General features: G+C 46.2%; 2 protein-coding genes across 6 annotated transcripts in view; one reads left to right on the forward strand and one right to left on the reverse strand.

Annotated features, from left to right (window-relative positions):
* Positions 1 to 5,299, reverse strand: part of DIMT1 (DIM1 rRNA methyltransferase and ribosome maturation factor) — a 48,491-nt gene extending 43,192 nt beyond the window's left edge. Inside the window, exons 1-4 of the mRNA XM_085871097.1 lie at positions 5,084 to 5,299; positions 2,130 to 2,203; positions 1,954 to 2,040; positions 153 to 214 (exon numbers count right to left, since the gene is read on the reverse strand). Coding sequence (XP_085727223.1) covers positions 153 to 214; positions 1,954 to 2,040; positions 2,130 to 2,203; positions 5,084 to 5,141 — 281 coding nt within the window. The 5' untranslated portion in view covers positions 5,142 to 5,299. The remainder of the gene's footprint in view (positions 1 to 152; positions 215 to 1,953; positions 2,041 to 2,129; positions 2,204 to 5,083) is intronic.
* Positions 5,300 to 5,360: 61 nt separating this feature from the next.
* GGCX (gamma-glutamyl carboxylase) overlaps positions 5,361 to 13,017 on the forward strand; it is a 51,044-nt gene continuing 43,387 nt past the window's right edge. For 2 of the 5 annotated variants that reach the window (XM_085871088.1, XM_085871093.1), the window contains exons 1-3: positions 10,658 to 10,961; positions 11,960 to 12,187; positions 12,835 to 12,990. In XM_085871088.1, coding sequence (XP_085727214.1) covers positions 12,049 to 12,187; positions 12,835 to 12,990 — 295 coding nt within the window. In that variant the 5' untranslated portion in view covers positions 10,658 to 10,961; positions 11,960 to 12,048. Of the gene's footprint in view, positions 5,528 to 9,916; positions 10,005 to 10,125; positions 10,370 to 10,657; positions 10,962 to 11,959; positions 12,188 to 12,834; positions 12,991 to 13,017 lie in introns of those variants that run through there. The other 3 variants (XM_085871089.1, XM_085871092.1, XM_085871091.1) reach the window with 3 other exon arrangements.

Here is a 13,017-nt window from a genome sequence, read left to right on the forward strand (position 1 = left end):
ATGTTGAATTTATCATATTCATTCAATCACAGTTCCTTATGTCAACAACTTGAATATGTCAACATCACACCAAGTGTGACAAATTATGGTAGAATACAAAACAAAACAAAATCACACAACAGACATGTTAACTCCCAATGTCCCCAACGCACGTTCCCTGGACACGCTTTTGTAGCTCTGCCACAAGCCGAGAATCAACTTCACAAGCCACCACCTGTATCACAACAGGTAAATAAAATACAGTGCTGTTATTATGAAACACATTTCAACAAATCATTGGCACTTTTGATGGAAAATCCCAAGATAAAGAGAAAACGTAAACTTGAAATATTTAAGTGAAATGCATAAATCCTTCTATGATTGAAGAATGTGTGTTTGTGAGAACAAAAAAAAAGTCCCGGGGGTTCAGCTTTGGGGGAGGAGCGCAATTCTGTTTGATAATATGGCATAGCACCACTTCTGGTGAGAGGTGGTATTACAAGTCATACGAAAATCAAAAATACGCCAATTCTGCGGTAATTATGCCATCCGTATAACCCCTCCTCCTGCACCTGCTCCCCTCCCAACCAAACAACATGCTCTCACCGTCCTTCTCACCCGCCTGCCCTTTCCATCCGCCTCACCCGCCTGCTCTTTCCATCCGTCTCACCCGCCTGCTCTTTCCATCCGCCTCACCCGCCTGCTCTTTCCATCCGCCTCACCCGCCTGCTCTTTCCATCCGTCTCACCCGCCTGCTCTTTCCATCCGCCTCACCCGCCTGCTCTTTCCATCTTCCTCACTCACCTGCTCTTTCCATCTGCCTCACTCACCTGCTCTTTCCATCCGCCTCACTCACCTGCTCTTTCCATCCGCCTCACTCACCTGCTCTTTCCATCCGCCTCACTCACCTGCTCTTTCCATCCACCTCACCCACCTGCTCTCCCCATCTGATCTCCAAATCCACCCCACCCACCTGATCTCCCTATCCACCTCACCCACCTGCTCTCCCCATCCGCCTAAAACAACCTGCTCTCCCCATCCTCCTCACCCACCTGCTCTCCCCATCCGCCTCAACAACCTGCTCTCCCCAACCTCCTCACCCACCTGCTCCTCCTCCTCCTCCTCCTCCTCCCCCTTCTCTGTACCCACATGCTACTCATTTTCCTCCTCCTCCGTGCCCAGATGCTCCTCATCCTCCGTACCCACATGCCCCTCCTCATCCCCCGGATGCACATGCCCCTCCTCCTCCTCCAGATCCACATTCCCCTCCTCCTCCTCCATACCTACCTGCCCCTCCTCCTCCTCCACCGTACCCACATGCCCCTCCTCCTCCTCCACCGTACCCACATGACTTCCTCCACCTCCAGACCCACATGCCCCCCCTCCTCCTCTGTACCAACATGCCCCCCCTCCCACTCCTATTCCTCCACCCGCAGGCCCACATTCCCCTCCTCCTCCATACCCACATGCCACTGCTGCTCCTCCTCCTCCGGACTCACATGCCCCTCCTCCTCCTCCGGACCCACATGCCCCTCCTCCTCCTCCGGACCCATATTCCCTTCCTCCTCCTCCCCCTCTTCCTCCGTACCCACATTCCCCTCCTCCTCCTCCTCCACCTCCAGACCCACATGCCCCTCCTCCTCCTCCGTACCCACATGCCCCTCCTCCCCTCCTCCGGACCCACATGCCCCTTGTCCTCCTCTTCCTCCACCTCTGGACCCACATGCCCCTCTTCCTCCATACCCACATGCCCCTCCTCCTCCGGACCCACATTCCCCACATGACCCCCCTCGTCCTCCGTACCCACATTCCCCTCCTCCTCCTCCTCCTCCTCCTCCTCCTCCGGACCCACATCTTTCTCCTCCTCCTCCTCCTCCTCCTCCTCCTCCCCCTCCTCCTCCTCCCCCTCCTCCTCCTCCCCCCAACTGCCAAAATCCTGAAACTATAATCTTACCATAAAGATTTTATTCCTACCTTCTTGCATTTCTCCAACAGCTTCACCGTCAGATTGCCAGTTCCAGGCCCAACTTCCAACACTGTGTCTGTTGACCGCAGACCAGCCTGCCAGTCCAAAAGAGGTCAATAAAACCTTTCGAGTTCAAGACAACAAGGTAGTTTAAATATAATCTTTTAACATTACTTACTGTTACCTTTGCTACAATGCTGTTGACAATCAAGGGATTTTTCAAGATGTGCTGTCCAGCTGATTTATGGAATGTGATCCCTGGAAAAAAACACAAAAAAAACACACCTCGTTTCTCACAATCAGATTTCAGAAAACCTCTTGGTCAGGTAACCATTCAGTAAGGTTTCAAAAATATAATAATATTACAAGCATCAATGCTCAATTTGGCCCTTCAAGATGATTGCTATGACTATTGATGGCACGGGGTGGGGCGGTTACCAGAAGGTCCCTTCGGAGAAACACGGTGAGGGTGTGTGATTTGTCAGGATTTGAAAGACATATTCCAAGCGTTTGACCATGTTGTGGATTTTGTCAAGGCTTGAAGAGAGGGGAGAGGGACGTCACGGCAGAGGGTGGAGACATCAGCGAAGAGATAAAGAGGATTTTCCAGGGAGTCAGAGAGATCATTGATGAAGATCAGGAATATAATAGGACTGGGCCCAGAACCTCTGCCATGGGCCACTCCAGCCTTGACAGGGAGAGGAGATGAAAGGACTCTGTTGAGTGCCGCACGATGGCTACGAGAGTAAAGGAAGTCAGTAATCCATGTGTGGAGTTGGCCTTGGATGGCACAGACAGACAGTTTGAGAGTAGAGTTCTCACTTCGGGAAGAGAAAAACGCAATTTTTGTTTTCATCTTATTCTCGAAGGTGATGAACCTTGTGTTCAAAGCCTGTTGCCAACACAGCAGTACAACAGGGAACTTGAACGGTGTACGATAACGAACAACGCATGATCTCAAATGAACATCAAAATGGAAACTGCGTTCACCATCCCATCAACAAAAGGCCCTGTTCCCATACTCGGAAACATTTTCGCTTCACTGGATATTCCATTGTCCCCACATTTCTCTTTATCTGTTCATCATTGTTGTTTTACTTGATTTTTTTAAACTTCACAACAAAAGTCGGTCCAGAAGCCTTGAATCTGAACACGTACACCGAACATGGTGATTGTGGTGTGAGTGAATGTGAAGGGAAGGAAACCTTCCAGGGTAGTAATATGGGGATGGCTGGGTAGGAGGGGGGAGGGGTATTTATAATCAGTCACATTGAGTAGGTAATCATAACCTTCGTACTCTGGTCATAGAAACAAGAACAGTTACACTGCTGAACCCAAATTTAACAATGAAAACATCATCTCACATGATGGTATTAAATCACAAATATAATTACAATGTGTACATCTATTAGTAAAACAAGAAGACTGCGTGTGCGTGTGTGTGTGTGTGTGTGTTTTTGTGTGTGTGTTTTTGTGTGTGTGTTTTTGTGTGTGTGTGTGTCTGTGTGTGTTTTTGTGTGTGTGTGTTTTTGTGTGTGTGTGTCTGTGTGTGTTTTTGTGTGTGTGTGTGTGTCTGTGTGTGTTTTTGTGTGTGTGTCTGTGTGTGTTTTTGTGTGTGTGTGTGTTTTTGTGTGTGTGTGTGTGTGTCTGTGTGTGTGTTTTTGTGTGTGTGTCTGTGTGTGTTTTGTGTGTGTGTCTGTGTGTATTTTTGTGTGTGTGTCTGTGTGTGTTTTGTGTGTGTGTCTGTGTGTGTTTTTGTGTGTGTCTGTGTGTTTTTGTGTGTGTCTGTGTGTGTTTTTGTGTGTGTTTTTGTGTGTGTGTCTGTGTGTGTGTCTGTGTGTTTTTGTGTGTGTGTCTGTGTGTGTTTTTGTGTGTGTGTCTGTGTGTGTTTTTGTGTGTGTCTGTGTGTGTTTTTGTGTGTGTGTGTCTGTGTGTGTGCGTCTGTGTGTTTTTGTGTGTGTGTCTGTGTGTGTTTTTGTGTGTGTTTTTGTGTGTGTGTCTGTGTGTGTTTTTGTGTGTGTGTCTGTGTGTGTTTTTGTGTGTGTCTGTGTGTGTTTTTGTGTGTGTGTGTCTGTGTGTGTGCGTCAGTGTGTTTTTGTGTGTGTGTGTGTGTCTGTGTGTGTGTCTGTGTGTGTTTTTGTGTGTCTGTGTTTTTGTGTGTGTGTGTGTCTGTGTTTTTGTGTGTGTGTGTGTCTGTGTGTGTTTCTGTGTGTGTGTGTGTGTCTGTGTGTTTTTGTGTGTGTGTCTGTGTGTGTTTTTGTGTGTGTGTCTGTGTGTGTTTTTGTGTGTGTGTGTCTGTGTGTATTTTTGTGTGTGTGTGTCTGTGTGTTTTTGTGTGTGTGTCTGTGTGTGTTTTTGTGTGTGTGTCTGTGTGTGTTTTTGTGTGTGTGTCTGTGTGTGTTTTTGTGTGTGTCTGTGTGTGTTTTTGTGTGTGTCTGTGTGTGTTTTTGTGTGTGTGTCTGTGTGTGTTTTTGTGTGTGTTTTTGTGTGTGTGTTTTTGTGTGTGTTTTTGTGTGTGTGAGTGATTGTGTGGGTGTCTGCGTGGGTGTGATTGTGTGTGTGTCTGTGTGTGTTTTTGTGTGTGTGTCTGTGTGTGTGTGTGTGTGTGTGTGTGTGTGTGTGTGTGTGTGTGTGTGTGTGTGTGTGTGTGTGAGTGAGTGACACGCTTCATTCTAAAGGGTTCGTGCTCCCGTATGATATAATAATAATCCCATCGGATCCTCGTTTTCGTGTTTCCCTTCATTTTACATCCTCATTGACATGTCTGGTGCAAGTTCGACACGGAATATGTTTGGTGAAGAGTGTTTGTGTTTGTGTATGTCATGCTGTTTTTTGCTGCAACCCATCAGCGAAGGGACGCGGATGCCCGTCGGACCCTTCGTGTTGGTGAACGGGGTGAAGACCCCCAACACATAATTAACGACCCCCTTATTCTCTTGTTCTTCATTAGGACACGTGTTTCGTTCCGTACCCATTTGTTTCACATCGTTATATTTGGAGTACTTCCATGAGGATTTTCGTGTGGACCACGACCACCCATGACCGTTTTCAGCCCCCCTCACCGTTCTCCATCGAGAGCACACAAGGCCGAGCCGTGACGTCACACATTACTTCGCACGAACAAAAATCAGAGCTCACCTTGTGAGGCAGAGGATCTGATCTTTTCCGCCTTCCTCATTGCTTTTCTCTTCTTCATGGCTCAATGAACGATATGAGAGCGACCGGAGAACCAAACACGGCGTAAACACGAAGTAAACACGCAAACCAGTCCGCCAAGCCTTGTAAATACACCACGTGCTTACTTTAACACATTTACGGCAGTGTCGCGAAGTCGCCGCTCGTTCGCCGAATATTTATTTCCTCGAATTTGTTGATTCAATTCAAGGTTTTTTTTTTCTTTTCTTTTTTTTTTTCTTTTTTTTTCTTTTCTTTTTTCTCCCCTTCTGATAATAAAACGATGTAATAATCGTTGCAACTTTTTTCTTCTTGACGTTTATCTGTTTTTTTTTTTTTGTTCAAATCCCCTGTATTCGTTGCACAGACTTCGGGACAATTCTCACGTCCGGACCTGAGGAGTGCAACGTGAGTTACACTCGAATAATGATGTTATAAAATAAACGGATGTACAGTGTTTACCCTTTTAGTGGCACTCAGGGTATGTTCGATACTCCGTGGTACTCGCTGGTTATGGGGTCCGCTCTGAGGTGATCGACAAGCTTGGTAATCCCATTGTGTCACTAAACGTACCGGTAAACCCTTTGTGTGTATATCGGTAAACTCGCCCATATACATTATATCGGATCGGATATATGCCAAGGGATCGGACTGTGGAACACTACCACCCAGGGATCGGGCTGTGGCGCACTACCACCCAGGGATCGGGCTGTGGCACACTACCACCCAGGGCTCGGGCTGTGGCGCACTACCACCCAGGGATCGGACTGTGGCACACTACCACCCAGGGCTCGGACTGTGGCACACTACCACCCAGGGCTCGGGCTGTGGCACACTACCACCCAGGGATCGGGCTGTGGCACACTACCACCCAGGGCTCGGGCTGTGGCACACTACCACCCAGGGCTCGGACTGTGGCGCACTACCACCCAGGACTCAGACTGTGGCGCACTACCACCCAGGGCTCGGGCTGTGGCACACTACCACCCAGGGCTCGGGCTGTGGCGCACTACCACCCAGGGATCGGACTGTGGCACACTACCACCCAGGGCTCGGACTGTGGCACACTACCACCCAGGGCTCGGGCTGTGGCACACTACCACCCAGGGATCGGGCTGTGGCACACTACCACCCAGGGCTCGGGCTGTGGCGCACTACCACCCAGGGATCGGACTGTGGCACACTACCACCCAGGGCTCGGACTGTGGCACACTACCACCCAGGGCTCGGACTGTGGCACACTACCACCCAGGGCTCGGGCTGTGGCACACTACCACCCAGGGCTCGGACTGTGGCGCACTACCACCCAGGGCTCGGACTGTGGCGCACTACCACCCAGGACTCAGACTGTGGCGCACTACCACCCAGGGCTCGGGCTGTGGCACACTACCACCCAGGGCTCGGGCTGTGGCGCACTACCACCCAGGGATCGGACTGTGGCACACTACCACCCAGGGCTCGGACTGTGGCACACTACCACCCAGGGCTCGGACTGTGGCGCACTACCACCCAGGGCTCGGGCTGTGGAGCACTACCACCCAGGGCTCGGACTGTGGCGCACTACCACCCAGGGCTCGGACTGTGGCGCACTACCACCCAGGGCTCGGGCTGTGGCACACTACCACCCAGGGCTCGGGCTGTGGCGCGCTACCACCCAGGGCTCGGGCTGTGGCGCACTACCACCCAGGGCTCGGGCTGTGGCACACTACCACCCAGGGCTCGGGCTGTGGCGCACTACCACCCAGGGCTCGGGCTGTGGCACACTACCACCCAGGGCTCGGGCTGTGGCGCGCTACCACCCAGGGCTCGGGCTGTGGCGCACTACCACCCAGGGCTCGGGCTGTGGCGCACTACCACCCAGGGCTCGGGCTGTGGCGCACTACCACCCAGGGATCGGGCTGTGGCACACTACCACCCAGGGATCGGGCTGTGGCACACTATCAACCAGGAACCTGAACAGTGAACATGAGTCACGGTTCTGGCGAATCTTGCCAAAGCAAGCTTTCTTATTTCCTTCGCTACCGACAGTGAAGGAGCTTATGTTTTCACACCTTTCTTGTTACTTACGAAATCTAAAGATTTCGTAAGTATATTGATGACTTCCGTCCTCTGTTTGTGTGTTTGTGTGTTTGTGTGTCTGTTTGTTTGTGTGTTTGTTTGTAGGCACAATAACTCGAGAACAGAAGAAGCTACCAATGTCAAATTACAGCACGTGATTCAGGAGGGTGATGGCTAGCGCTGATTAGATTTTGGTCAAAATCGGTCAAAGGTCAAGGTCACAGTGAGGTCAAACATTCGATTTTTGATGGTTTGGTGCAGAATCATCGTAGAAACTTCTGGTTTGCGTCGCTACCTTCTCAAGAGACAGCTTTTATTAGACAAGGTCAGAGGTCAAGTTGACGATTTCGTAAGTACCAGTCTATGACTGCTTGTTTGTTTGTCTGTCTGTCTGTGTGTAGTGTCAGGTATGGATCTCAGGTGCGACAATTGATTGGCCACATATGGTCCATATTTAAACAGTTGACTCATTGAAACATTCAGTAATTGCATTAATTAGGTGTCTGGATTCAAACCATTGTCCTGGCTGCTTCAAATTGTGTTTCCAAGCTTTTGCCTTCGTTTTACAGCTTATTTTACAATGTGTTAAAATGTATTACCAGCAAGCCAGCCGATGTCCTTGTCAGAGTCCTGCTTCTGCAGGCTGTTTTGAATTCCAGTATGGAGTGACAACAATCTTAGAGAACTACAAAGGATTTTCTTCTGTTTATGAATATGTGCCGGCACTCTCTCGCTGTTTGAAGCGTGAGAAAGAAGCTGTTTACTGCTAATTCTCCCCGAGGGCTGTAGGGAGCGGGAAAAAAAGCCCACTGTCACCTTTGTTTCTTGCTTTGCCTTGCCTTTCTCTGCCTAGGAATAGGTTTTATATATTAAAGTTTTGGAGTGTAACCTTTAGTGTGGTACTGGGTCTGACTGCTGTGGTTGGTCCCTGTGCCACCTCCACTTGCAAGTGCTGTGCTGCTTCAATAAACCGTGTATTCAAGAACCCTCAGTTGACTCACCTCAATTCTTGGCCAGGATTGGTGAGGGTCTTCATAACATGTAGGATACCTAAAAGTTGTGGACGGATTCGGATGAAACTTGGTGGACACGTTGGGTGTGTGACGAGGAAGAATTGATTCGATTTTGATGAACATCCGAATCCGGATCTGGATACGAGAATTATTTAATTTTTTTAATTGATTCTTCACCATTGAGAGATGGGGCTAAAATCGATATCGTACTGTATAGCATGATAGGTCAACATAGACCAAAGGTCAACAACTAAGGTGGTATTTCTGAAATCCTCAATTTTCATCCGATTGACTTGAAATCTGACGAGGATTTATATGTCACATCACTGAATTCAACCGGCCAATTATTTTTGAAGTCAACATGGACCGAGGTCAACAATTAAGGTGATATTTCTAAAATTCTCAATTTTCATCTCATTGATTTGAAATTTGAAGAGGAGTTGCATATCAGGTCACTGAATTCAACCACCAATTATTTTTGAGGTCAACATAGGCCAAATTTCTAAAATTTTCAGTTTTCTTCCGATTGACTTGAAATTTGAAGAGGATTTATATTTCAGGTCAATGAATTCAACCACCAGTTATTTTTGAGGTCAACATCGGCCAAAAGGTCAACATCGGCCGAATTTCTCAAATTGTCAATTTTCATCCGATTGACTTGAAATTTGAAGAGTTGTACATTTGGTCATTGAATTCAACCACCAATTCTTTTTAGGTCAAATTTGTTTTATGGATTTTGGAAGTATCGTGCTCTGCACGACGATGTCTTCTTGTTTGTTAATTGCCGGAATCCTTCGGATTTTGGCCATTATGTTGGTCGGTTGTGTGTGTCATTCTGTGTCTGTCTGTCTGTCTGTCTGTCTGTTTGTTACTTACGAAATCTAAAGATTTCGTAAGTATATTGATGACTTCCGTTATCTCTTTGTGTTTGTTTGTTTGTTTGTTTGTTTGTTTGTTTGTAGGCACGATAACTCGAGAACCGAAGAACCTATCAATGTCAAATTACACCACGTGATTCAGGAGGGTGATGGCTAGCGCTGATTAGATTTTGATCAAAATCAGTCAAAGGTCAAGGTCACAGTGAGGTCAAACATCCAAAACATGATAACTCGAGAACGGAAGAAATGTCAAATTAGACCACGTGATTCAGGAGGTTGATGGCTAGCGCTGATTAGATTTTGGTCAAAATCGGTCAAAGGTCAAGGTCACAGTGAGGTCAAACATAATTCCGTAAATTCATGTGGAGAAATGGAGTATTTTTGCTTCGGTCGACGTGACGAGTTCGTTTTAACTTCGATTTTAATTTTGTCTTCGGTTTTTGCGATCGCTTTGGATGCTTCACACTCGGTTGTCGAAATTCTGGTAAAAATCGGATGTTTTAGAGACGTTTTAAGATTGTATAAAAAATATTTCACTCGCCGCGTCACAGCTCATCACGTGGTGCAGCGCGCTCGAGCAGACACGGCATTGAGTCACGTAAAGGTTTTCCATGTGCGTGCTGACGGTGTTTTCGATAAAGATGGTGTTTAAAAGTCATTTTTTTAAATCTCAATAAAGGTTATCGCCGCTTGCCTGACTCGCTAAGCCGTCGGATTATGTAAAGATTGTTGGTGGATGGCCGAATATTACGGTTTTCTGACTTTGATAAAATAATATTAAATAATTGCGTGGAGAAATGGAGATTTTTGCTTCGGTCGACGTTACGATTTTTGATGGTTTGGTGCAGAATCATCGTGGAAACTTCTGGTTTGCGTCACTACCTTCTCTAGAGACAGCTTTTATTAGACAAGGTCAGAGGTCAAGTTGACGATTTCGTAAGTACCAGTCTATGACTGCTTGTTACTTTCGAAATATTAAGATTTCGTAAGTATATTGATGACTTCCGTCCTCCCTGTGTTTGTTTGTTTGTGTGTGTGCCTGTGTGTTTGTTTGTAGGCACGATAACTCGAGAATGGAAGAAGCTACCAATGTCAAATTACACCACGTGATTCAGGAGGTTGATGGCTACCACTGATGAGATTTTGGTCAAAATCGGTCATAGGTCAAGGTCACAATGAGGTCAAACATTCGATTTTTGATGGTTTTGTACAGAATCATCTCAGAAACTTCTGGTTCGCATCGCTACCTTCTCTACAGACAGCGTTTATTAGACAAGGTCAGAGGTCAAGTTGACGATTTCGTAAGTACCAGTCTATGACTGCTTGTTTGTGTGTTTGTGTGTTTGTTTGTAGGCACGGTAACTCGAGAACGGAAGAAGCTACCAATGTCAAATTACACCACGTGATTCAGGAGGGTGATGGCTATCGCTGATTAGATTTTGGTCAAAATCGGTCAAAGGTCAAGGTCACAGTGCGGTCAAACATTCGATTTTTGATGGTTTGGTACAGAATCATCGCAGAAACTTCTGGTTTGCGTTGCTACCTTCTCTCGAGACAGTTTTTATTAGACAAGGTCAGAGGTCAAGTTTACGATTTCGTAAGTACCAGTCTATGACTGCTTGTTTGTGTGTTCGTGTGTTTGTTTGTAGGCACGGTAACTCGAGAACGGAAGAAGCTACCAATGTCAAATTACACCACGTGATTCAGGAGGGTGATGGCTATCGCTGATTAGATTTTGGTCAAAATTGGTCAAAGGTCAAGGTCACAGTGCGGTCAAACATTCGATTTTTGATGGTTTGGTACAGAATCATCGTAGAAACTTCTGGTTTGCGTCGCTACCTTCTCTCGAGACAGCTTTTATTAGACAAGGTCGGAGGTCAAGTTTACGATTTCGTAAGTACCAGTCTATGACTGCTTGTTTGTTTGTCTGTTTGTTTGTGTGCATGATATCTCAAAAAGTTACGCACGGATTCAGATGAAACTTGGTTGACAGGTTGGGTGTGTGACAAGGACGAACCGATTCAATTTCGGTGAAGATCCGAATCCGGATCTGGATACAATAATTTTTTAATTTTCTTAAAGTGATTCTTCACCATTGACAGATGAGACCAAAACTATATATAGCACGATATTTCAATAACTATTGGGCCCGATATGTTCTTCTGGATCGTGCATTGCTTGGCAGAGGTATGCGCTCGACCGACTGCCCTTCTCGTTTGTAAAATATAATGGTGATAAGATGTTGTATTTTTTGTTTATGAAATGTAATTAATTTGTTTTCCAATGAGTGCATTGTTTGACAGACTAAGAATTATACCTGGTCTGGTGTAACATGCTCTGTAGTATACTGTAAATCCAGCATTTGTAATATGCGCATTTAGAAGTCTTTATGACGTGAAAAATGAAGTCTGCACTTCATCCCTGCCAAATTTTTTTTCATCGTGACCTTGTGATACAATCACAGCCTGGATACAATTTACGACCCTGGATAACCTTGTGATACAATTTACGACCCTGGAGCAGGCATTGACTACTACATTGAGAAACTTGAAGTGAAGTTTGTAAATGAGTAAAATTCCTTCCTTTTGGAATGATGCAAATTTTTCATGTTTTGATTTTAGATGCCACAAACCAAAGTTTGCATTCTAGTACGAAGTTTTCATTTTGATGTCTCTGTCTTTTTTGCATCTCTTTGTATTGTTCATTGGAGATAAGTTTGGAAGTTACGATTCAACCTAACAATTTTGGTACTGAGACTTGTCTGCAGTTTGCCAACAATTTAGATATGAAACGGTCAGGAACTGGACTTTGGATGCGGTGATGCTGTTTGTGCAAACATGCCTTGGCCGATGAGAGATTATTTTTTTTTGTCCACCTCTGCTTTCACACAGACCACGAGAAAGGAAAAGCGTAGCAGGAGAGAAAGGGGGTAAGAAAAAAAGCAGAAATACCTGAAGTGTGGTTGTGTGGAAGCATCAGGATGGGAAGCGGTGTGTGCAACTGGCTCTGCACGTCCCTCGGATTCCGGGATGAAGACTTGAAGAGTTGGTCAGGCTTTGTGAAGTTACTCAACCGCCCCACTGACCCTGCCTCGCTTGCTGTCTTTCGGATTCTCTTTGGTATGTTTATGTCGACTTCCATGATCTTCTTTTCCTGCAGTCCATTGATCATAATTGACCTCCACCACCGAAGGTGGACGGAGGTTATGTTTTCACCCCTGTTTATCCATTTGTCTGTCTGTGAGCAGGATCTCTCAAAATGTTAGACGGATTTGGACCAATGTTGATGGACGGGTTGGGTGTGTGACAAGGACAAATTGATTTGATTTTGGTGACGATTCAGATCTGGATACTATAATTTTAAAAGTGATTCTTCACCATTGATTGACAGGGCCAAGAATGATATATAGCACGATATCTTAAAAAGTTATGGACGGATTGGGACGAACCTTTGGTGGGCAGGTTGCGTGTGTGACAAGGAAAAATTGATTCAATTTTGGTGAAGATCCAGACATGGATTTTTTTTATATATTTAGTGATTCTTCACCATTCATTGAGAGATGGGGCCAAAAACGATATATGGCATGATATTTCAACAAGTTGTGGATGAGTTATTACAAAACTAGGTGGATCTCCCTTTAGGTAATTCTTTATCTGCAATTTTTATACTGACTCGTTATTCTGCTGTTGTTTAAGTGATCATAACCATGTTAAATGTTAATTGTGGGCTGCTGTTGGAGTTGACTCAGTGTTATTCCGGTGTGCAGGCTTACTCATGGTGTTGGACATCCCACAAGAACGGGGTTTGGCCAGTCTGGACAAGAAATACCCATCGCCCCCTATATGTCACTTCCCCCTCTTTCACGACTTTCAACCTCCACCAATCGATTTTCTCTACCTGGCATACCTCCTCATGTTCATTGGTTAGTTGATTAAGAAAATTGATTTGG

The sequence above is a fragment of the Eptatretus burgeri genome, chromosome 2, assembly GCF_056783735.1.
Source record: "Eptatretus burgeri isolate ZD-2024b chromosome 2, Ebu_testis_v1, whole genome shotgun sequence".
Lineage (NCBI taxonomy): Eukaryota > Metazoa > Chordata > Myxini > Myxiniformes > Myxinidae > Eptatretus > Eptatretus burgeri.